Source organism: Anabrus simplex, chromosome 6, assembly GCF_040414725.1.
Source record: "Anabrus simplex isolate iqAnaSimp1 chromosome 6, ASM4041472v1, whole genome shotgun sequence".
In the NCBI taxonomy this organism is placed as follows: domain Eukaryota; kingdom Metazoa; phylum Arthropoda; class Insecta; order Orthoptera; family Tettigoniidae; genus Anabrus; species Anabrus simplex.
The window spans coordinates 41024441-41050794 of record NC_090270.1 but is presented as its reverse complement, the minus strand read 5'-3'; the positions used below and the strand labels follow the sequence as shown (position 1 = coordinate 41050794).

Below are 26354 nucleotides of genomic sequence, written 5' to 3'. Positions count from 1 at the left end.
ATCTTCCATTCCTTGACTTCCTTACAAAGCATTTCTTCAGGAACGCACTCGTATCTAGCAAGCTGTGCTTCACGAGAGGATTTTGTTCCAATATGGCTTCCGTTAGCTCCTCCTCCGGAAAACCCACCTCGATCCCATGTATCATAATTCGAGGATTTAATTTCTTCGGAATTCGTGCAGACAAGCTAGATTGCGTCTCTTGGAGATTGTTTACAAAGTTCTTACACTCATCATTATTCCTTAATTCCAATATAACACTCTTATTTGAAGTTTTCTTGATGTTTTTAACTCCTACCTGAAGTGAAGCCAATTTTCTCAGATTGCAATATATTAAGGGTTTGCTGCAAATCTTTAACTTTAGTAGCGTCTTTTGGAGTAACCAGTACAGTATTAACTGTTTTCTGTGAAACTGATTGTGTGGACTGTGTAGTGACCTGAAGAACATCCGAGTAGCTCTGTTGTTTGATTTCAGCTGTAGTTAGTTCTTCCCGTAACTTGCGTATTTCTTCTTTAAACGAGTCAAAAGTTTTCTTGATATGATCTGCTGAATCAAGTACTTTGCTGTTCCAATGTTTGTTGGTCCTTTTGTCAGAATTAAGTACCTCCTTAATGAAATTTATGTGATTTTCAGCACTACGATATAATACATGCACATCTGTACACTCCGCCATCTTCTCCACATAAAGCCAGATTATCATCGAAATGCACAAAAGTATCGAATTCCACACCCTCCAGTAGCGTTAGATCATTGCCAGACAAAACTTCGTCTCCATAATCATCATTAGAGGCAGCCTCTTCTAGTCAGACACCAGCTTTGCGGAAACCGTTGCTGATTTTGGAGGATGACACCTGCTTCCAGGCAGCTGAAATGAAGTCCATGGCTTATAGCAAATTAATGGAGAGAGGTTCATTTCCTGCATCACTCAGTGTTATTAAATGTTGAACTGGCATTTTTCTATAATGCACTTTGAAATTTGCAATGATGCCCAAATCAAGCGGCTGCAGAACACTGGTACAGTTAGGAGGGAAAAAATCCACTCGGACATACTCCAGAACGATTTGAGGTGGACGTGCTGCACATCGATCAATAAGAAGAAGGATCTTCTTCTGTTTCTTTTTCATTTTAATGTCCAGTTTTGTCAACCACTGTTCTATTAGAAGAATAGTCATCCAATAATTACTGTTGGATTCATATTCCGTAGGTTTGTTTTCGCACCCGTAAAACATCTCGGATTCTTTTATTTTCCTATCACAAGTGGAGGACATTTGTCAGATCCATCTGCATCGGTGGTGAGAAGTAGTGTTACATTAATTTTACATTTCTTCCCTCCATGGCATGAGTCACCTGTTTCAGCTAATGTTTTATTAGGAAGGAGATTGTAGAATAGGCCAGTCTCATAATCGCTGATAATCGCTTACGATACCCGGCAGAACCTCTTCTTTCCAGTGTTGCACCGTGACATCATCCACACCTTTTGAGTCACCACAAATTGTTCGCCCTGTGATTCCATGATGATCTTTAAATCCTTGCAACCATCCTGATGAAGACTTGAATTCAGCAGTGATACTCATCATTATAGCTAAATCTATCGCCTTTGCCTTCAACATGTCGCCACTAACTGGTAGAGCTGCAGGATGCTTTTGCTGACGGCTGCCCTTCGCTGATTTTGAATCCAGTTTTAAGAACTCATCCAAAATAGAGTTTCCTTTACTGATGACTGTACATAGCGTAGTATAAGAATGTGGTATAAGTCTGAAGCAACTTCAGTTTTTGTTTCGTGTGGATTAGAGTCCACTTCTTGTATAAATTTTACTCTTTCATCTAGGATATAACTTTTCCTTTTTTCTGTTCTCCATGGCTAATCAAAACAACTGAATGACAAAACTACTGTTCATTCCCATTAAAGAAATTCTCGTATTCAAACAAATTTACTGTATTTCCTTTTGTTTCCACACGGAAACCGCCCACTTTTTTTTGTAATGTATCTCAATCTTTGGTGGCACTGTGAAGGTAAAAAAAAAAGACGAAGGAAGAGGAGGAGCGAGATAGAGAGCAAAGGGGACTCTCTCGGTTGACTTTTGTTAAGCTGCCAGTAAATACGGGTCAACAATGTCACTCGACAAAACTCTGTGTTCTGTTCCAGCACCAAAACCTGACCACTCTACTTCCGCCTACGCCAATAAAGAGGAAACTTCGTAAATACAGTATCATTTTAAAAAGGACGTGCTTATTACAATTACGCTAAACTCAGTTATATTTCACTGACACTTAATATGTACAACAGCGAATTATGTATAAATAAGGTTTAATCAACAAGCTTTTAAATTACATTTTGCCGGGACCTAAAGGAAATTACGTACAAATACGAATTACGCGGAACAGAGTTACATATAAAGCAGGTTCAACTGTACTTTATGGTATGAACGTACTATTTTAAAAGATTTTAAGGCTTCCTAAAGGTGAACTTGGTTGCGTGTGACATTTAATGGCATAAGAGAATTTTATGTACGACATCAAGATTTTTTTTTTTTTTTTTTTTTTTTTTTTTTTTTTTTTTGCTAGGGGCTTTACGTCGCACCGACACAGATAGGTCTTATGGCGACGATGGGACAGGAAAGGCCTAGGAATTGGAAGGAAGCGGCCGTGGCCTTAATTAAGGTACAGCCCCAGCATTTGCCTGGTGTGAAAATGGGAAACCACGGAAAACCATTTTCAGGGCTGCCGATTGGTGTTCATTTTAAATATCTGTTCTGGCATTGCTATTTCATTTCTTTTATAATTTATTAAATTATTTTAATTTCCATGCGGGAAGTCATTTAAATATAGACCTGCCAACTTTCAAAAGTAAAAAATCAGGAGAGTTTTGCAGCATATCCCGACATGTTACGATACATCACTGATGATGTTACTTTGATGAATATTTAACACATTATACTACTCAATTATGTAATTTCTCTTATTTATTTATTTATTTATTTATTTATTTATTTATAAACACAGAAATATTGCATGTATTTTATATAACACCGACACAGACATGAAAACAGGGAACAAAACCCATCAAAATTAATCGCGGTGTGCTTCAAGGCTCCCCTTTGTCACGGCATTATTTAACATCACTACCAATCATATTGGGGAAGAAATATCTCAAGATTCTTTAGCAAGGAATTACGGTTACTCGATTGCAAACAAGGAGCCTAACCTCACTATAATGTGTTTAACCGACGATAAGGTAATATTTGGGAAAAACACTGAATCTGCTGCTGAACTAGCTAGCATCGTCATAGAAAGATTTAAGGAACTCAGCCTGGACATCAGCGCTTCAAAATCAGCTTGTCTTTCTATCAAGAAAGGTCAGCTAACGGAGGAGAATATCATCATTAATGACGACAGTGAAATTAAATCACAGTGCAACGGAAGTGCCATTCGTTACTTAGGTGTGAATTTCATCAATGGATCCACAAGCCGTACTTGACAAGATGCGAAACAAGATTGACACCCTTGTTAGGTCACCACTGCTGCAATCTGACCAGAAATTTTCAATTTTAAATAGTTCAATATCACCTATTCTTATTTACCCATTCCAAGTTACTCCCCTAAACAAGATACCTCAAACTTTTCAATCACATGCAGATAAAATACTAAAGAGTGGAACTAAAGAATTATTACAACTACCAGCAGAAAGGAAGTATAAAGGCCTCGGTTTGTTTCGTGCCACTTGGGAAGCCAAACTACAGCATATTAACATCTGTAATAAATTATCGCTTGCAAATAACGGCTACATTGATGCAACTAGGAACTTGGAACAAGAACGTACAATTTGTTTGCAAGATCTAGGCATAAAAATGAATGATCGAGTTATGTCCAAAAATAGCCATCTTCCCAAAGTAAGGAAGGTCCGACAGATACGAGACAGAGAAGTTCATTTAAAGACAAAAATTTCATTGTTCCGTATTGAAAGTATTAACGTTAAAAATTAAATAATTGAAAAAGAGGTTCAACCTGCTGAGCAGGAGCACAATTACTCATTTAATTATACTGAATTGCGTTGTATATTTCTATATATACGTACTTAACTTCCCGCAACTGAGGCAAATACTGGATCTTCAGGATATTCTTCATTCTACTTTGGCGTTCGAGACCACAGCGCATGACCTTGAAAGTGCCGCGCTGATCACCGGGAGCTGGCAGTTTGCTTCTATAAATCTATTCGTCTGCGACTTCAACATATTTATGGATCTTCATATGTTGTTCGATAGTGTTGTGATTTTGTACCTGACAGAGTGTAAAAACTGACCCATTTGACCGTTCTCCACTATTCATAAACATTGTGAGACTTTACCTATCATTGCGTGTGCCGTACTACCATTCATAATATTACGTACGGTTTTTCTTTTAAGTGACTCACAATTTGTACCCCCATCATCAATTTATATTTCATCTTATACCGATCCAGAGTTTACTTAATCTTTTTCTTTTTCATATGCATTGTTTTTCATGTTTTTTATGTTTTGAATGGCTGACGATGACCTGGACTAGGGTCGAAACCGGTCCCATTTCTAATTACTATTAAATAAGAATGTAATCACTACATTTCTTTCTCTTATGTATTGAATAGGTTGAACCTCTTTTCCAATTATTTAATTTTTAACAGAGAAGTTCAGTCATGGGCGAAGTTGCCGCACAAAGGAAAGGGCGTTGGACTCTTCCAGTAATACACACCAGGGAACAAATGGATAAGAGATCACCGAGGCTTATCCTGTGCGGAATGAAGAGAGGCCATCAAGATGACAGCGAAAGTGTGCGCCGTTCGCTTCATGCCGGGAAGGTCCCAGGACAACACCCTCTGTCGGCATTGCCACAGAGAGCACAAAACTCTTGCCCATGTCCTGGAAACCTGCCCTCACGGGGAGGTACTGAGAAATTCCCGCCATCATACAATACGACACATGATTGCGACCTCGCTGAGGGATCACAGTTTCACGGTGCATGAAGAGGTCTCTGGCCTAGCTACCGACGGGAGTAACAGGCGTATTGACATGATAGCTTTTCAACCAGCTAGCAAGCAAGGACTAATCGTAGATCCCACAATACGCTTCGAGTCGCACGTTGGCCAGGCCGAAGAGGTGGACGCCGAAAAGAAGTCAATTTACCAGCCAACTGTAAACTACTACAAAGATAAATATCACCTAGACAATATTTCCGTCCATGGACTAATGATCGGAGCTCGAGGCACAATCCCTAAATTTATTGTACAGCTATGGGATTCTCTCGGCCTCAGCCGGACAGGACTTCACAACATCGCTATCGTTGCAATGTGAGGTTCAGTAACCATACTCCGCAATCATCTATATAACATTTGAACAACAATATTGCAAATTTATTCCTGAGCCTTGTGATTTTTCTACCTGGCACACTAGCAAAGTCAACAGTAACTTAGGAAACAAAATACAGTGTAGTCGACATACTTTGTCCTTGTGGCAGCCTCCGCATGGGGGAAGTTTGTAATAACAAAATATATGTATCTCAGCTTTAGAATGCACGACTCTTCATTGTAATTGCCTTAGGCCTCTTCATAAATTTATGAACTAGATTTATGCTCAAAGCACTGGCCTTGTTGAAAGGGTTTTAAGGTTTAAATTTTTCAGAATTCTTTTTTTTTTATTTGGGAAGCTCTGATATGAATTGAGTTTTTATCTTTGTAAATATGCCAAAGGAAGATACTCTCACAGTTAGCATTGCTATGTGGAGATGAGGAAACAAAAAGCATTATGACAGAGGTCCTGTCATACTTAAGCACACCACCAGTCTATTGCATCTGTCTTGCCAATGCCCACTGAACATCAATTCTCTCCAGCTAGAACGACGAAAAACCTGGGATTTTCAAAAATACAGGAATACTAAATCTGTTCTCAAAATTGTGAGATACGTCTCTGCGATCAGGAGAGAAGGAGGAAGGACCGAAAATAGGGAGACTCCCGCTTAAATCGGGCGAGTTGGCACGTCTGTAAATAGCTTAGCATGGCATCCATCCTGAATGGTAGTAAACCTGTAAATTCCACACCTCCATCTGATTTGTTTCTAAAAGGACCTCAGTTTGCTTTCTGCGTTGGTGTTTGGTTAAGTAGAATGTTTACTGTTAAGGTAAGTGCCTTGTGTTATTTGTTCCTTGATGTTTCTTGTTTTGTTTGAATTCCCTTCTCCTTTTCTAAGCTGTCAAGCACCATTATCCTGCCAAAAATTGTGGAATAGCACAGCCTATATTGGTAAAATTTGTCTATTGTTTGATTATTTATCTTGTGGTGTGGTGTGGTGTGGTGTGGTGTGGTGTGGTGTGGTGTGGGACAATATGAAAACCACATTGAAATTCTGGAGGAATCTTGTCTGAGACAGTTTGGAGTCAATTCAGCAGGATCAAAGCAAAAACTGTTATGGACAGCAAGGAAATGCACGATAATTACCGCAAATGCTTTGATCACCTTTTTTTAAAGATGGTGTCAACGGTGGAATTTTTCATGTCAGCAGGTACAATATGGGTTCTGCACATTAACAGGATCAATTAAAAGTGTCTACTCTTCAGAGGTAAGTCTCCAAATAGGATGAGCTCCAGAGAAATGTTGTCTGGTCTGGACGCCTTTCTTAGTTTAAAATTATGAAGGGCTTTGCTGTATTCATGAAAAGTTGGTGGGGCTGCCATCCAAAGTTGTGGAGGATATTTCAAAGAAAGTCTTCAGCAGCAATGGAACTATGGTTTAGAAGCAAACTGAAATGTTCTATCTAGCATATCAAGATGTCTTGGCTACCAGTAAGGATCGTAGTATTACCACTGCCTTTCAGAGTTCCTGAAGACGAACGAATGGGTCCATACAGCTCTTTTGGTCCAGCGTAAAAATTCTGTACATCCTTGGCATAGATAAGCTTTTTAGTTCCTTTACTTTCTGATGCCACCAGTTGTACAGTAAAACCTTGTTAATTCGAAGTCGTTGGGACTAAAAAATCGGACTTCGAATTACGTGATTTCGAATTAACCGCCAATTCACAATTCAGAAGTACCAAACCTTGCCGCGTTACAAAATATTCTAAGGCCCGTTACTGCATGCAGTAAACCTTGATTTAGAGTTTACACCTTTCAAATGCCATGAAAAAGAACTATTTCCAAAATGTATCCAAGAAGGTGCATTTACAGTATTCAAATAATGCACTCGGATATCTCACTGGCAAACAACCTCATGCAACGAAATTTAGAAAGAAAAAAGCACGATTCAAAGACGAGGAGAAATCTATGCTGGCTCCCACGTAAAAGTGCTTTATTAAATGGATTACTATACTGTATGCGTTTTAGATGTCTTGTATTTACACAGAAAGTACCCGATGCCCTTAAAATCGAACTTTCCTATGACTATCCTTGTACAATTTCCCGCCATGGCACTTCTCTCGTACTTCAGAAATGTAAACACTTGCCGTGTCACAAAGTATTATAAGACCCATTAATACATGCAATCAACTCGATTCACAGTTTAAACCTTTCAAATGCCATGGAAAAAACATTCCGAAATGTATCCAACAAGGTGCATTTACAATGTTCAAATAATGCACTTAGATAAATCACTGCCAACATAACCTCACGCAACGAAAGACAAAAATCACACAATTCAAAGATTAGGATAAATGATGCCGGTTCCCCTGTGCAAACGCATTATTTTTTGGATTTCTGTACCGTTCGCATTTTTAGATGCTTTGTACTGGCATGGAAAGGGATTAAAACATTGTGGCTTATCGAACTTTCCTATGACGAGGGGATAAAGTTTCTCGCTTCCATGTGCATTGCAACGCACTACTATGACCCCCACCCCCACCCTTGTACGATACCCCAGCTGGCACTTTCTTCTTTAAAACCATAAGACCGTTTGGGCTCACATTAAAATAAAGCAATGCAGTTTCACCGGCAATGACAATATTGTACGGTGCCTACGAATTTATTATATGAGCCACGTTTTTTCGTCAACTGTCAGCATCACTAGTGTTCGCGGATTCTGTTTTTCCGCACACTGCCTGTTGCGTGATATTACGGCATTCCTTAAAAGGTTGAATACAAAAGAATTCCGATTTCATTCAACTTAGCAATCATGAAGCGTACTGTAGACCCACCGAAGTGAGTGTAAGTGCGGAAAGCTACCCCTCCATGTTCCGGAACATGCGTTCTATTATGACGCGGAGCGGATACATTTCAAGTAGAAATTACTCTGTAACATACTATTGTTTTAAAATGTAAAGGCTGTATTGAATTAAAAGTCTGAATTTCGGTAATGGGTCCGACATTGTACTACGAATTACGAATTATCCGTATTTCGAATTAAACAATTTAAATAACATGCAAAACTGTATCTCATGTTTCCGGGAACGAGAGCTTCTTCGAATTAGGCGGGATTTTGAATTAACCGATTTCGAATTATCAAGGTTTTACTGTACTTAATTTCCCTAATTTCGGTGTGACATTTCTGTTCAAATTCTAGAAAGCGTTTTCTTCACCTTGAAGGCTGGATCTTGATTAACAGACAATCAGGCATAAGGCTCACGATGTTCTCATTGTTATCATCAAACTATTTTATCTCGTCCTCTCCACAAAGCCAACTGCTTTCTCTGCTGTTTCTGTAATGATATTTTGAAATGTGACCCATTCTATAGCATGTGTCAAGCAGAAAGTTGTTCAGTGCAATCGTTTTTATGAAGTAAAAATATTTTGGCCCCAAAGAGACCTGCCAAGATTAATGTAGGACCAGATCCCTGATAATTCATGAGGTCTCAGGAAGGCGACCATCACACATCTACCACCAACATGTAGGCTCAGACCGGACATTTCCAGTTACACCCATAACCTGCTTCTGCCATACTTATCCCATTATCGTTGGACTTTTAAAAGGAATGGCAGGAGTGAATTCCACCGATACACTATGATTGTGGAGCCTTATACTGCGGCACATGTAGCACAAGACATGCGGGATCGGGCAGCAAAACTGCAATAGGATACTGCAGACTTAAGAATATTTGAAATACACCTTTATAACCAGTCTGCTGAGCATTATCCTCTTCTGTCTACACAACTGGAGCCAAAACAATGGTAGTAGCTTCTCCTCACTTGTTTAGCTGTTGGGCATTTCTAAAAGGTACCTTTTCCACGTTGCTCACTGTTCTCAAGTTCGTCTTCTCTGCCAAGTCAGCTGTTCAGGTCTTTACTGAATCTGGCAAGGGACCTATAGAGGTTACTAATGCCTGAGCCAAAAGGACCTATGCTTTTTTTCAACGGGGTGTTATTGCTCTGCCTCCTTCTTCCCATTATTTTAAAATGGGGCAACCCATCCATTCATTTCAGCTTAATCCTACAATGTTCAGCCTAAAAACTACAAAAATGCATTTGTTACTGAGACTTAACAATAAAAGAAGCAGTTGACTACTTACCCCTTCCATGACTGAAGAGTTGAGATTCTCAATTCTAAATGCCTCATTCATCCAGTCTTGTGCTATTTCCAGAATATCTGTACCACGACCCCACATGCACAATGGGTGAACTCTCATTGTGATGTTGTCTTGTTTGTCAGACAAGGTCATCTTCTTTATTTGGCTCAGCAACATTCCCTCGATTGTTGATACAGGCTTCAAAACTTGTAGAGGTACGAGGGAGCAAAGGTAAAGAACTGAACCAAATATTGCATTATCCTGCAATCAAACATGAAAAAGATTAATAGTTCATTCTAAACAAGAAGAGCAGCCAATTCTCAAATTGCTAATTCACTTTTAAAAGATTCCTAAGATCATTAATTAACAATTAAACATGTCAATCATAGGAATTAAATTAGAATATGCTTCATATATCAACTTGAAAATAAAATTAGAGACAAACAGACCACTATGCACTGGGGACGAGGTCCAATATGCAATAGACTCCCATTTTGTCCAGTGACTTTAGGGTACAAAGAAATATAAATTCTACATGTATTTATTCTGCACTATTCTTTAATAAATTTGTGAGTGTATATACTGGCTACCTTCATTGGAAGGCATTTCTAAATATAAAAAGTAAAGAAGACAATAAATGGTGAACACAGGATTTTTAGGCTTATCATCATCATCATCATCATTTCCCTTTATCCAACTGTAGCCAGGTAGGGGCAAATATGGTTGTTCTCCACTTTCTTTGGTCTTTCCACCACTCCTCCTCCAACACTGTGTCCCAGCCCAGGTTTCTTTCTATAATACTGCGTTGGATTGTATCCTTCCATCTAAATCGTGATCGTCCATGGCCTCTCCTTCCTTGCATTTGCACTTTCATCACCTTTTTTGGCATTCTTTCTTCACTCCTTCGCTTTATGTGCCCAAATCATCTTAGTCGGCTCTTCTTTATTCTACCATCTTAGTAGGCTCTTCTTTATTCTATCATTCATTTTTCCACTCCAATTTCTTCCTGGATTTCCTCATTCCTTATTTTGTCTCTTCTACTCTTCTGTATCTTCGGCTGCCTGTATTCGACTCTCATCATAATTTGTCATTGTCCACGTTTCTGCTCCGTAAGTTGTTATGAGTATGTAATACATCTTGTACATACTGAATTTACTCGCGTATTAGACCCCTCTTTCCTCCATTTTAACAGCCAAAAGAAGTAATGGGGGGTCCAATATGTGATAACCTCAAATTTTGTGCACTGAACAAATGACTTCTAGGCTATAAAGAGCTATATTGAACATGTAACCATTCTACACTATTCTTTAAAAAACCTATGAACGTATTTGAGTTATACTGGCTATTTTCGTTGGAAGGCAGTATTTCTAAACGTAAAAAGTCAATAAATGGTGAACACAACTTTTAGGCCTACATATAAAGTAAAATATAATCTGTTTCAGTTGCTCATATCATGTCATTCGTTTCATCTCATTAATTCCTCCAATGAGGTCGACGTCAAGAAGGGCATACGGTCGTAAAAACTCGCTTCATACTCGGCCCTGTAGAAAAAATGGATAAGGGTGTCAGATTATCATATTATGCAATATTGATAAAAAAACAAATCAATGGCCAGTCATATGTCTCTGTCAGTTGAGCAGTAAACCACACAGTAAACCTGATCACTACTTTCATTTCAATTGTCTGGCACCGCTAACTTCCCCGCTACCGGCGTTTTGTTATTCCAAGTCACATCATCTCCACTGCCATCTCGTCAGCCAAGCACTGCAATCGAGACCGAGAGCATTTGAGGTCCCATATTTTTGAACCTTTTAAAAATAGTTTCGTCCCGAGTATAGAGTCCAAACTGTGTGAAGGTATTCCCAGATGGTTTCTGGAGATGTTCTCTGATATATTCCCAGCTGGTGTATGTGTAGCAGAAGCCACTCCTTCTGAATAAAGCTTTGTTGTTGAAAGCGTGCGAAACCACCAGCTTATAACTAGCGCATGTTACGAGATGTATTTCCGAATGTAATACATAGTGACTGGAAGCATTGTTTTGATAACGGCAGCTGTTGAAAAGCCAGACCCTTAAAGTATATTTTAAACTTGTTCTCTACATTTATCACATCAGGATTTACCTAAACACCTGTAAATGAAATACGAGAGAGACCGTGTTGTTTAGGTTAGATATGGTATTGCTCGGATAGGGCCAAAAGTTCCACGACGGAAAGAATAAAAATAAATAACAGAAAAGTTTGCCGCATTTATGGATATCTACAGGTGTGGCGGTAATACGTTTTATTATCATAATGTTTAATTTTGTATGGTCATTGTCTCCTATTTTTTTATTAATGCATACCCTAGCAGGCCTATGTTTTGTTTGGTGTCTCCGAAAATTGTTGAAAGCAAGTGGGGACATAAAAAATCAATATTATTGTTATTTGTTAGGAACATTGGCGAGTAAAACAATTGAGATTGGAGTGCTTTCACCACGTTTCAAACCTACTTCTCTCCCAAAAAACCCAATCTGGCCCAAGTTACGAGATATTAAACGATTACTTTGTTAATTATCTTGTCTGCCTATATTAACAGGCCTAGCAACCACCATGAATATTTCTTAACCAATGTAAACTCGTTTCCTCATCCCGAGGTGGTGCAGCTCTTCTGTAGACAGGCCCTCAGTGGGAGGGAGTTGCATGTACCATTTTTACCCAAAATCAACCTTCCTGCCATCCGTAAATCTCTGGCAATACAGTACTGGGAAACGAACTCAGGCTCCTGATAACAGAAGCTAATTGTGCTAACCATTACGCTGGCGTACATTCTTAACTACGAAACACAGACATATATATGACTGATGTGTGCTTGCAATGCGCGGGTCGAACACGAAACTCACCTATTTGTGCAACGTCATCAGAGCTGCAGTAGGCCTACGCTATGGAAGCGGACATTTACCTATGAAACAGATGTACCGCATGACTTCGACGCGTTTTCATTTTGTGGGTCATACGGACGAAGCTATGCACAAATTTGTGTGATGTCATCAGAGTTGCATAAGGATGTAGCTGCTTCGAAGCGGAATTGTTCTTCTACTCTTGACGAATTACGTTGGGGGGGTTTTGCATGCAAGATTTAACATTTTTATTTTCTTCGCCTCAAAAAGCCAAGGGGTATCTAATACACGAGTAAATATAGTACTTTCCTTTGCTTCCATTAGCACATCTTTGTCCCATAACATGTTTCTTACAATACGATAGAAACAACTTCCAGCTTGAATCCTCTTACTAATCTCAGCATCCAGTCGAGCATTCTCCATTAATTCACTCCCCAGGTATTTGAACGTTTTTTTTACTACTTCCAGGGGCTTGTCTGTAAATCTAATCTGACCTTTCCCTTTTTTTCTCCCCTCTAGTCATAACAAGAGTTTTACTCTTTTCTACACTTATTTTCAATCCACATTCTTCGATTTTCCCATTCACCACATTCAACTGTTCTTGAACGTTTCTGTTGTCTTCTCCCCAAATCACAATATCATCTGCAAATAACATGTTCATTTCTCTTCCTCCATATGCTGCTTTTGCTGTTTTCATGATGTCATCCATTACTATTGTAAACAAGATTGGTGGTAGAACACTTCCCTGTCTCAGCCCACTAGTTATTTTGAACCAACTTGTCCTGCCAACTTGTGTTTGCACGCAACTACAACATTCCTTGTACATTGCCATGATCATTTTTATTAATCCCTGTCCAATTCCTTTTTACACCAGACTGTCCCAAACTTTAGTCCTGGGGATACTGTCATATGCCTTTTCAATGTCAATGAATGTCATCACCGTATCATAACCATACTCTCATTGGTTTTCCACTAGTTGTCTTATAATGAAAATGGGCTCTATTGTTGACCTTCCACGTCTGAAACCCAACTGATTTTCCTGTATCTGATTCTCAACCCTCAACTTTATTCTACTTTCCAGTATCCTGTCTATTATCTTAGCAACATTATATATTAGAGTAATTTCCCTGTAATTCTTCAAAACTTTCTTATCGCCTTTCTTGAAAATTGGGATGATTATTCATTTTTGCCAATCCTCAGGGACCTCCTTATTCTCCCAGACATTCCTGAGAACCCGATAGGCCTATATATAAAGTAAATAGGGTCAGTTTTTAATTTTGATATCACGCCATTCGTTTCATCTCATTAACTCCTCTGATGAGGTTGACAGCAGGAAGGGCATCCAGTCGTAAAATCTCACTACGAGGATTCATCTCACTTCATTCTCGACCCCGTACAGAAAAGGGATAAGGGTTGGGCATACAGTTTAAATTATTGTATCATGCAATATTAACACAAAACAACTTAATGGCCAGTCATCTGTCTCTGTTGTTGAGCAGTAAGCCTACCACACAGTAAACCTTATCACTGCTTTCATTTGAATAATTGTCGTCTTGTGCCACCAACTTCTCTGGCACCGGCGTGTCATCATCCCAAGTGACGCTATCTTCACTGCCATTGAGACCATTCGAGATCCCGTCTTTCTGAAACTTTAAAAAAATAGTTTTGATCCTGACTATAGAGTCCAAACAGTGAGAATCTATTCGCAAATGGTTTCTGGAAATGGTTTCTATTATTTCCAGTTGGTGTATTGTATGTGTAGCAGAAGCCACCCCTTCCAAAGAAAGCGTGCCAACCTACCAGCTGATTGCAAGCGTATATTACGAGTTGTTCTCGTTCTCTTTGACTGTACTTCCGAATGTAATACATAGCGACTGGAAGCATTCTTTGGATAACTGTGCCTGCTGAAAGCCAGACCTTTATTTCTAAGTATGTTTCATGCTTGTTCTCTACCTTTATCACATCAGGATTTACCTAAACAGCTGCAACTGAAATGAAAGAGACTGCATTGTTTGCACTCTTTAGGTTAGGTATGCTATCAAGTGCCCCGATAGTGCCAGAAGTTCCACGATGAAAAGGATTAAAATATATAACAGTAATGCTTGCCACATTTATAGATAACTAAAGGTGTAGAGGTAATGTGTTTTATTATCATAATGTTAGATTTCGTACGTTCATTGTCTCCGTTTTTTTATTAACGCACAGTATGTTTTGTTTGGAGTCTCCGAAAATCGTAAAAGTAGTTAGTGGGATGTAAAATCAATAATATTAATATTTGTTAGGCACATTGACGAGTAAAACAATCATTATGATTGGATTGTTTTTATCACGTTTTAAAACTACTTCTCCCCAAAAATTCCTTGGCCTGAATGATGAGATATTTAAAGATCACTTTGTTAATAATCTCGCCTGCTGTATCAATAGCAATAGCTGTGAATATTTCTTAACTTAAGGAAACTCGTTTCCTCATCCAGATTTAGTGAACGTACCACCTTCCTGCCATTTTTAAATCTCTGGCAGTAATGGAAAACAAACTCAGCCACCCGAGAACGGCAGCTAATTGTGCTTACAGTTACACTAGCGAACATTCTTAACTACAAAACACAGACGTATAGCACGACTGATACGTGGTAGCAATGCGTGGATGAGACATAACGAAACTATTCACCTATTTGTGCGGCGCTATTGGAGCTGCGGTACGCTACGGAGGAGGACATTTCTTAACTACGAAGCACAGACATACTGGATGACTCTGATGAGTGTTTTCATATCGCAGGTCGGATGGACAAAACTATTCACAAATTTGTGTGATAGCATTGGAGCTGCAATAAGGCCTGTATCTGCTTCGAAGCAGATTCGTTCTTCTCTGACGAATTACGTTGGTGGCAGGAGTGGGGGTGTCTTATTATGCAAGATTTATTTTTTAAATTTCTTTGTCTTGAAAAGCCAGGGGGCTCTAAAAGGCGAGGGGGTCAAATACATGAGGAAATACAACAATTACTTCCCAATTTAAGAGAAGCTATTAAGGCAAAATGTACCATATAAAAATAAAGCAATTAAAGTACATTATCACTGTTACAGCAAAAATATTTAGTGTGTTTAAGATAACCTACTAACTGAAGAGTACAAATGATTTCTTAAAATCTACGGGAGGCCAAAGTTTTAAACAAACTGTTTACTTACACCAAAGCGGACAAAAGTCATAAAAGAATTTGGGGATTGTCCTACCAGATCCCTATAATAGTAAAATCTGTAAGACGTGCAGATTTTGAAATAATTCGCTATGGGTTAAAAATTACTTTTTTTCTTGGTCAATCAGCAATAGCTGATCTGAACTGACCTCCCGGATCAACGATGAAGCCTGATCTCATTTTTTTATCGAATACTAGGCTGTCAACACTATGAGCGCTTTCGCTGACTGCAATCCAGTGCATTTCCTCTTAGACCTAAAAGTTCTTGATGGCTGGCTTGACATAGTCTTACTCATGATCAGATCTTTTATCCCTTAGGAAATCCTCATATTGGCAGGAGTCATGAACATATGCAAGAGTTTCAATCTCACTGCAGTATCTGCAGTGGGTTTTGTCCTGGTTTAGTTTCTCCTGCATTAACTGGAGAACTATCGGAACCGCATCGAGTTGCTCCAGAAGCAGGAAAGTATCTAAAAGTTCTGGATGTCCAGCTATGGCCCATGTCTAAGTCTTTTCTATGTATTTTTTTGTTATGGTTCGAAGATTTATTTATACACACCAATGTATTCCTATGTAATTGTCATACAAAATAATAAAAAAGTAACCTGACCCCCTATTTCATTAAATTTACTCGTCCTTGGTCCTCTGAATGCTTTTCTTGATGTGCCGGCATTCCTAACATGTTAACGTTGCGGTGAATAGTTGCTTTTTACTGGTAAACTGTGGAAATGCGATATACATGATGTGACCGTTCACGGTACTATAGATACCATATCGTGACATCCCATATCAATAATATGCCATTTTCCGCGTCATTCTACGACGTTTAGTCGCAAAGCTAGCAGACCACAGTGCTGCACGGAATATGAACGATGCGCTGCTACCTCAGACGACAAGAGGCTCTGTGCGCGTAATGACAAGGGCGAGTCATACGCTGGCCAGCACTTAGGATGTTTCTCTCTCCTGTGCGAGTGAGTTGGAAGGAGTAAAAAGTCATGAGACAGCCCGCGAGCTATACTTAATAAGTCGGGTTAACTTAGGGAGAAGTAATTCCCTAAATATTTGTTGGTGATTTTAGTGATACCAACCAAAACCTTCATTTGTTTTAGAATTTTCAATATTAATAACAATAATAATAATCATCATGTGATTATAGACTTACACACCTTATATTCATGGACAAGAGCTTGTCATAATCAGGGAATTATTTAGTTAAAGATGACAACGAAACATCTTCCAGTTATTCAACTTATCATCGATTACGTGATCTGAATCGGTGCAGAGAATTACAGAACGTCATCACAGGTCTGGCGAGGTGAGCCTACCCTGGAGTTTGGCAAGACGCAAGTCAATCATTGCACAAGTGGTAAATGACGCTTTGGCGATTATAATCAAATCGCCGATCCTAAGAGAATAACATTCGATCAGTAAAATATGGAAGGTCAGAGTTATCTTTTGATATGCAGATCAACGCCGACAAATGGCTTTTTGCGGAGCGACTACCGACATGAAGGCGTAGTTAACTCCCACTCTTGATTTTTTTTCCCTCTGTCTTACAAAAGAAATCGGACAGGAGACCACCACTATCTACTGTGTCTCCGTACTGTCCAGGCGTGTTGCTATTTTGCACGACCTGCGAGATTGTGCAATACTTTCATTAAGTGATGAAGTACTGCAATTGTGAGATTTAACTAGCAAAAGTACTGTATAAATCATTATTGAAGCACAGTGATCATTGACGTGCACATATTGTGAAAATTTCGTGTATTTATGACATTTTGTATCATGGAGTAATTACCGAAGATAGTGAACGAGGAATGACCCACCTGTTATGAGCTGCGTAGCATTCAAGCTACTGTTATATATGTTCGATGGACTCATGTGTGGCTAGATTAATTCACTACTAGTCAAATACAGTGAAGTGTTGCGGAAGCACAGTTGGAATTACAATTAGAACGTTGAAAAAGTGAATTTTTTCAGGAAATAGTGATTCACACATAATAATAATAATAATAATTGGGCAGCGTCTGCTGAAAGTACAAACGTGGATGTGAGTTGCCTTACATTGTGAGGGGATGTGAAATAAGCAAATTAGTGACCCTTAACGTTGGATTACAGTGCAAGTGAATACGTGATAGTTCAGCAATATTGGGATAAATTTAACCATGCTTGAGTGCAGTGCGTATTACAAGTTGACCCAATTATAACCATAGTGTTTTCCCCTTTGCCTATTGGAACGAGTGATCGCTGATCTGGGAAGAGAATATACGAGTCACTTACCTACCCAGCATCTCATTGTGTTGGATACCTCCAGGATTATTATGCCCGGTGAAGTCTACAAGATGAATTATCTCATCCCGGAAACGAATCAAGGACCTCATGACATCAAAGGCAGCAAGATGATGGCTTAAGCCGTTATGAGTGTGCTTCCTCGGACAAGAATGATCACTCTACATAAGTACACTTCAATTTTACTATGTTTGAAAGTCATTTCCCTCCTGTACATAGTTAGAATTAGCATGTCAAGTAGATTAAAAATGTGAATGATGATCGCAGGCTGTTCTGAAGGGATTAAAGCTTTTAGTCTGTGTAGTAGGAAGTTTGTTACTGGGATGATGACCAGCAGTTAATTTAAACCCCTTGAAAAGTAATGCATGTTAATTATAAGGTTCCATTAATGATTTTTTTTTTTTTTTTTTCCCTTCAAGAAGTGTTATGATGGATGGAAGTGGTATCCATCTAGGTAATCTCAAATGTTATGATAAAATGAGATGTTCTGCCTCTTCAGAGAATACGAGGATGACTTGCATGTCATGCATAAGACAGAGCATTTGAGGAGTTAAAATGATGTTTTTAGATGCGAGTATAATTTCTAGATCGTGAACTTAATATGTAAATTTTTTTTTAATGTTTTAAATAATATCCCTTATGTAAATATATGTGAGTGTTTGTGGTATTGAGCCGGAAGTGATGGTCGGTGAATATTTGTCGATTGATAGTCAAGGCGATATAGATATATGCCAGAGATAATTTATGCAAAGCGTGAAGAATCGCACCACGCTAGTTATAATGGAATTAGGTTGAATAGAACCATGTGAGAATTAACATGTTAGTGTTGAGCTTGAAGGAGCCGTGTTGGCCCGAATTTGATATCGAGGCAGCTTATTGAAGAGAGATATCTTCCCCTGACTGTATGAAAGGGAGGTGCACGAAAGTACCATTATGCTAGAGAAAGTGCCAGCTGGATAAAAGGGCTGATGAAGCTGTAGGCATGCTACAAGCCTTGACTGTGGAGTGCTGAATGACCATTCACTTTCTAACAATATCCGACGGACATTTACGCATAGAGTACTTAATTGTCACCGCAATTGATTAATATATTAGGAACAATAGACTTCCTCCCAATTTTATTTTTATTTATTCCATGCGATCTAGAAATTCAAAACATGCATCCTGCAGTAAGAAGACCATCTAGGGCAACGTGTATCATTGCTATTATTTTTGGTAATGGAAGGACCATTCCCTCCATATAATCTTGTATATATGATAAGGGGTCATACTATATGTTTAGGGTAGTTGAGTGTATTATTACATGTAAAATATCGTGTTATTGTCCACGGGTCATCCATAAGTCCAGTATTATTTTATATTAAATGCTTATATAGTATTATTTTTAATCCCGGCAAAATATGCCTATGCGATTAGTCACACCTTTGTAAATAATAATGAAGCTAGTTATTAGGGCTAAATATGACTTTCAGATATTTTGGAATGTGCTTGTCATAATTAACATATTGTCTTAATCCTTGATTGCGTAATGATACGATCACAAGAAATTATAATATTTCAAGACTCCAGTTCATGAATAGAAAGCTGGAATGATATCCCAATGGGTGATCATTATAGTGCCTATTATTATACATAATTAATTGATTAATTAATTAATAAATGCTTAACAATGTTGTGAATAATAGAGGTAGTAACAAATGAAAGGCCTCTAAGTATCGGGATTATTGGTGTGGAATATTAATTCCACAAGACAATTAAATAATAATTTCATTAATTTAAATTCCGCATTTTTTTTTGTAATTAAGATCATTTAGGGCACTTTTTATTTTAGTTGTAAATGTTCTTTCTCAGTTCATAATAAATTTGATATTCATAAAACCTTAAAACAACATTCTTCTGATTTAGTAGTGATGTTGTATTCCTCTTACATATTGAGATCCGTACTTATAAATGATTTATTTAATGCCCATTAGTCTGAACGCACCACAGACCTGCAATGCTCTAAAATTTTAGCCGTGGTTATTTTAAAGTAGGGATGATGAGAATTCGATTCTAGGGTCGTTCGTCGAAGATCTCATCACTTATTTTCCATTCAGTCGATGCACTTACGAATTATTATTATTATTATTATTATTGTGCACTGAAGCCCCGGACAGGCACAATACTTCACGTCGTAGTAATGGGCTAGGAATGTACATAATTTTATTCCTACATGATAACCAAAGATATACTCACATATTCAAAGTTACCATTTGTGTGTTCCCCTACTGGAGTAACATATGGTTATGAGGGTGGCAGTGGGGCATATTTCTCTTTGTTGTTGTGGCATATTATCATTTGTTTCTTTGAGTGGTTTGTTAATGTGCCATGCAAAGTTTTCCTTGTAGTTTACAGTTGTGTGACACCGAGCTCGATAGCTGCAGTCACTTAAGTGCGGCCAGTATCCAGTATTACAAGTAACAACTCTCATTATTGTTCCGTATTGAAGATGACGTTAGGCAAAGATATCAAGGATAATTTAATAATTGAATAGGTGGTTTTTTATTAAATTATCCTTGATATCTATGCCAGTATCCAGTATTCGGGAGAGAGTGGGTTCGAACCCCGCTGTCGGCAGCCCTGAAGATGGTTTTCCGTGGTTTCCCATTTTCACACCACGCAAATGCTGGGGCTGTACCTTAATAAAGGCCATGGATTCCCACTCCTAGCCTTTTCCTTTCCCATCGTCGCCAAACGACCTATCTGTGTTGGTGCGACATAGAACAGCTTACAACCAAATAAAAAAAAAAGTTATGTAAAAAGAATTTAATTCAAGTTATATGTATTTCTGTACTGAGTGACACATGGACAATGGAGCACCCTAGATCTATTATAATACTTTCAGAAGCGATGTAAAAAAAAAAAGAGAGAGAGAGAGACAGAAAAAAGCAAGTAGCAATAAAGCAATAATAGACACCAATTCACATTATTTTACTCGCCACTAATAATTCAATTCTGATGGTTGAATAAACGGGGTGATAAAGATCAGCAAAATTACATTGACTGTTGTGCAGAGATAGGAATGGACATCACACTGCACTCTATGAACACCCTATGAGAACATGCAATGCAACAGCAGATGGTAGCTGCAGTTTCGTGCTGTAACTGAAGTTGAAAAGCCTGGACACAGTACCGTGTCACCCCATGAGGGACGACAAGCAATACTTTGTATGAGTGTCTGTCACTCCATTAGGGGCGACATCATCTCCAACGTGTTAAATTATTCTGTCTTTCTGACAACATGGCACGTCACATTCAGAAACATCAAACTTTCTTGTATTCAGTATATTATTAATACCCTACAGTTTGCCTTGTGTCTAACACTTGCAATTTGAAGTTTATATCATAACTTCCCTTTCTCTCTCTCTACTTTATTTAACTCAAGTGACTCTTCTTCCACACAATCTGCCATCATAGGAGAATGAATTAACACAATGACTCCAAGCCAAGCAACAATAGATCATAAGCCACAAACTGAAAAACATCAATGTTCAGGCAATTTTGGTTTATTTGTGAGCCTGAACTCAACTGTGATGCCCACTGCATAAGTCAGCATGATTACACATAATAACCTTCAATTTTGAGCCCATATTGTCATAAGTATTAACTTGTGAAAGCCTCCTGCCAAATATTCCACCTTTAAAATACTCTTCTTTTTTTTTTTTCTGGTGGCTTTATGTTGCACCGTCACAGATAGGTCTTACAGCAACGACGGGATAGGAAAGGCCTAGGAATTGGAAGGAAGCAGCTGTGGCCATAATTAAGGTACAGCCCCAGCATTTGCCCGGTGTGAAAATGGGAAACCACGGAAAACCATCTTCAGGGTTGCCGACAATGGGATTCGAACCCACTATTTCCCAGATGCAAGCTCACAACCACTCGCCACTAATCACACGGCCAACTCGCCCGGTCTTTACAATACTATGAATTGCCTTTATTGTTAAGACTACATTCAGTTATAATAATGTGGCATGTTTCATCCCACTTTCGACATATCTTCAGTCAAGAACAAGATCTGCGACGTCACGTTGTAACAAGGATGCAAAGACTTTTATCGAACAGTCGAACTTTGTCCTTACTATATTTTTTAAATGGGTCTTGTTCTTATTTGACTGAAGAGGTCCCGAAAGCGGGATGAAACATGTCGCATTATTTTAGCTTAATGTTGTCTTTACAAAAAAAGACAATTCACAGTATTGTAAAGGTGGAATATCTGACAAAGATTTCACAAAATCAGGAATGATACAAACTTTACAAAAATGAGTAAGTGTTAGAATGTGTACAGTCGAAACTGGTTAAGACATTCGTTTCTAGTGACTTTCCCTGGTTATTATGCCATTATTCCTAAGTCCCAGTCCATGTCCTATTAAATACATGCTAAAGAAACATGAATAGCATATTTGTGTCACTCTTTAATACGTTTGTAACTCCCGCCATAAGGAATGTCCATTAGCGTTCCTTGGCATAAAGGGCGCACAATGTGCCAGCGATAACTGGCCTGGGTAAGTTTTTTGCAGTGAACTTCATGGCCCCAGACTGAGTAGGACGGTAGAATGTTGGCCTGCAGCTACAGTAGCTCATCTGACATGTTGGTGATTAATTTTACATTCGTAAGTGAATTGTGTAATAACGTACGTAAATTAGGCCTACTGTATTTGCGTATACAATTGACATGTTAGCCCTTAATTTTACAATTGTAAGTGAATTGTGTAGCCGGCCCCATGGTGTGGGGATAGGGTGCATGCCTCTCACCCGGAGGCCCCGGGTTCGATTCCTGACCCTCAACCTGAGGCTGGTTCGAGGTCTATGTGATTAGAATTGAGGAGCTATCTGACAGAGAGATGGCGGCCCCAGTCTCGGAAGACGAGAATAACGGCCTAGAGGATGCGCCGTGCTGACCACACAACCCCTCGTAATCTGCAGGCCTTCAGGCTGAGCAGCGGTCGCTGGGCAGGCCATGGGGTTTGAAGTGAATTGTATAACAACGTACATAAATTAGGCATACTGTACGTCTTCAGCGGCGGATGCAACTTGTGTACGCGTAAACATATTCTTAAGCAGTTTACATCTTCACACTCATAATGTTTTGTGAATATGTTTCATATAACTTAGTAGCCCAATCTTGGCATGAAACACGCCCACACAGTTCATATGGAATGGCTGGGAGGAGGGCGTAGCTGAGCTTGATGGAGTTTCCACGTTTATCCCCTTCACGCCATCGCTGATCCTCTTCAAACACCGTAACTGATGTAGAAAAAGTGTGGCACCAAAGTGTATGATTCTCAGCAAGTGTCTCCAAGGATGGAGTGTTAATTCCAGCTCTTTTCATACTGTTTTTTTGATCCTTGGAAGGCTTCAAAGGGGCTCCATGAAGTCTTGTGCCAAGCAGAGTTCACCATACAGGAGTTGATGAGGAAACCTGGTTTCATTCTTGCGATGGACATGCCCTATCCATCTGAGACGGTGGCCAATGATGGTAGCCTCAATACTTATAGCATGTGCCTTCGCAAGAACTGCAAAGTTGGTGACCCGGTCCTACCATCTGATATTCAAGCTGGATCTTTTTTTCAGATAACAGCTCTCTAGCTTTTTGATATCTTGTTGGTAAAGAGTCCAAGTTCCACAACCATAAACCATGGTTATTTATATCGTGTCAGAAGCATACATAAGTTTAAAATTAAAGATAAGGAAAAACATAAAACATAATATAAATACTCCAATGGCGAAGAGCCACATTAAACCATGTGAGCCCAAAACCTTGTAACATCAAGTGCATTTGGCTTCGCTTTAACCAGGTCTTCTGTTGTGCAGCTGAATGGGCATGAACTGCATTGCAGCAAATGGGCTGTGGTCTGCTCTTCTCCACATACACACAAGGTACTGTCCACTTCGAAACCCCATTTCTTCTGGTTTACCCTGCACCGCGTAACACCAGAGCGCAGTCTGTTCAGTGCTCTCCAATTCACCCAATCTGTGACATGGCCAGGAGGGAGTTCCTCTTTTGGGGTCATCCATTGACTGATTCTCGTATGCTGACTCCTGATGCGCCATTCTTGAATTCTTGCTTGCTGCGCTGTTCCTGCAAGTGTTTCGGTTACTCTCAAAAAGCATTTCCTAGACTTAAGCCGCTGGCGTGGTGGCTCATATCCAAACGAAGGGTGGGCTTCCGATGTCAACACCTTTCTCTTTTCTTTCTTGGCTGCCACTTCACGGCGAATAACATATTCGTGAAGACACGACGGGATACACGTCCAAATGCTGAGTGGGCAGCACCAATGCTCCTACCTACATCTTGTGAGCCGTTAGCATTTGTTGAGAGGATACTTCCTGCTCCAGTGGAGTATCCGCAATGGAGATATTGAAAGCTGTGAGGTTCGCCCCAGGTGCAGGCTGTATGGAATTTTGAATGAAACGAGCAGCAGTCTAATTTAGACATGTTTCTGATGATGTGCTCTGCAAGTTACAGTACTCTGTGTATTTTTAAACATGTGTTGCTTTATTCTGAATCAAATACTCAACAATTTTTGTGCATTTTAAAATTATTATGCAAATACTGACGTGTATAGTTCGTGTTTCTATAAAAAAAAAAAAAAGCTTTTCCTTGATGTTTTACTATGTTGGATTTGTTAAAATGTATTATTCCTTTATTCATTTCATTAATATCAATTGTAAACACTTTATCGTAACTATTTTTACATTGAAACCTAACTTTAACAACGTTTTTTTTTCATTTTTGGCACTTTTTTACGACTGTTCTTTGGTCCCACAAAAACATCCCAAAAAATTTTGGCTGTAGATTAGAGTTTTTATACCAGTAAGTATATTTTAATGTAAAAACAGTCATCATACAGTTGACCCAATACAGTATTTCTTTTATTACCTGATTATCTTTTTAGGATGCATAAACAACCTGCAAACCAGGAAAAATAAAAATTTAAACCTCAAGTATGCTTCATGATAACAATGTTGGTCTTTTTAAATTAGGTATAATGCCGTGTATATTTTGTCATGTAATAGTATGAGGAAGAATATTGTACGTGGAAGGAATATTTTTAACATTTAAATAATCCATGCAACATATGATCTATTACCTTAAAATATCTCAGAAAAAGAGGTACACAAGATGCACAGAGATCATGAAGGTTCTTCAGATGAGCAGCATGTTCAGGCTTCAAATAAGTGTGGGAATGGACGGTCCACAGGGTACAGACAATGTCAATGAACCCTTGGCTAACATGAGGATTGCTGGGATCTAACTGCAAATAAATATCCTTGTTCTTTTCTTCCTCTGTTACTGTTTCATCTTCCGTGTCTTCTCTATCAGATGTAGTATCTAAAATCATTACATCAACATAATCACAATAAAGTAAGCAATTGAGCCTTCAGTTACCACAATGCACCATGAAATCAATTTTAAGCATCATTTCCCAAAAATTATCGTAGCCAAAAAAGGAAACATAACACCACCTTGGTTTCTCTACGCTACAGGTATTTTTATTATTTTTAAATTCTAAAAACTGCCTTCCAACAAAGGTAGCCCCATAGGACTAAGTAAGCTAATAGAAATTTTTTATAATACAACTACAGCAAATGGTAATAAAATATTTGATGATGATGATGGTGATGATGATGATGATTGTTGCTCACAGGGGCATATCAGCTAGGTCACCGTCCCCTAGATTCAACTATTTAGACTGAGACGATGATTTAAGATTCGGCAGGATTACTCATCTCATGTGGCTCTTGCTAGCTTGGTGCAGCTCCTGTAAGGCAGACCCTTTGATGAGGGAGAGCAGTATCTATCGTGTATGGAAAACAATTTTGTGGGGGAGGATACTGTTATCAGTGGTGTGTGATTTACAGTAATTCTGGGGACAGCACAAACACCCAGTCCCCAAGCCAATGTGACCTCAAACTTCATGGAGATAGAATTAAATGTGTAGAAAGCTTCAGCTACCTTGGAAGTATTGTATCGAACCAGGGGAGTGTTAAATTGGATATCCAGAATAGTGACAAAAGGTTCCACGTTCTATCAGGTACAAAATCTAGTGTGGGACAAAGCAGTTCCCATAAAAGCCAAACAAACAATGTTCAAATCATCATGACATATGGGTTGGAGACCCGTGTGTTAATGAAAAGAGACATCAGCAAACTGCAAGCTTGTGAAATGAAATTATTACGATCTGCTATGCAAAAAAAAAATGGAAGAGACAGGATTAGAAATGAGTGCATTAGAAATGACATGCAAGTGACCTGTACGATGGAAAAAAGACTACGCATTGCACGGTTGAAATGGTTTGGGCATGTGCAAAGGATGGAAGAGACTAGAAACCCCAGACAATACTTGGAAATGGCAGTACCTGAAAGTAGACCTGTTGGACGTTCCAGAAGAAGGTCGCTGGACCAAATAAACACAGACCTTATCGAGAATGGCACAACACTGCAGGATGTGAAAGGGGAAGGAACTCTATAATGACAGGAACCGATGGAGGCATATTGTCCACAA

General features: G+C 38.9%; 1 protein-coding gene across 1 annotated transcript in view; it reads right to left on the bottom strand.

The window, feature by feature from the left end:
* The window catches only part of LOC136876077 (condensin-2 complex subunit G2), a 379809-nt gene that overhangs the window by 169457 nt on the left and 183998 nt on the right, over window positions 1-26354 (bottom strand). Inside the window, exons 11-12 of the mRNA XM_067149716.2 lie at window positions 24940-25181; window positions 9458-9715 (exon numbers count right to left, since the gene is read on the bottom strand). Of these exons, the coding sequence (XP_067005817.2) occupies window positions 9458-9715; window positions 24940-25181 (500 nt within the window). The remainder of the gene's footprint in view (window positions 1-9457; window positions 9716-24939; window positions 25182-26354) is intronic.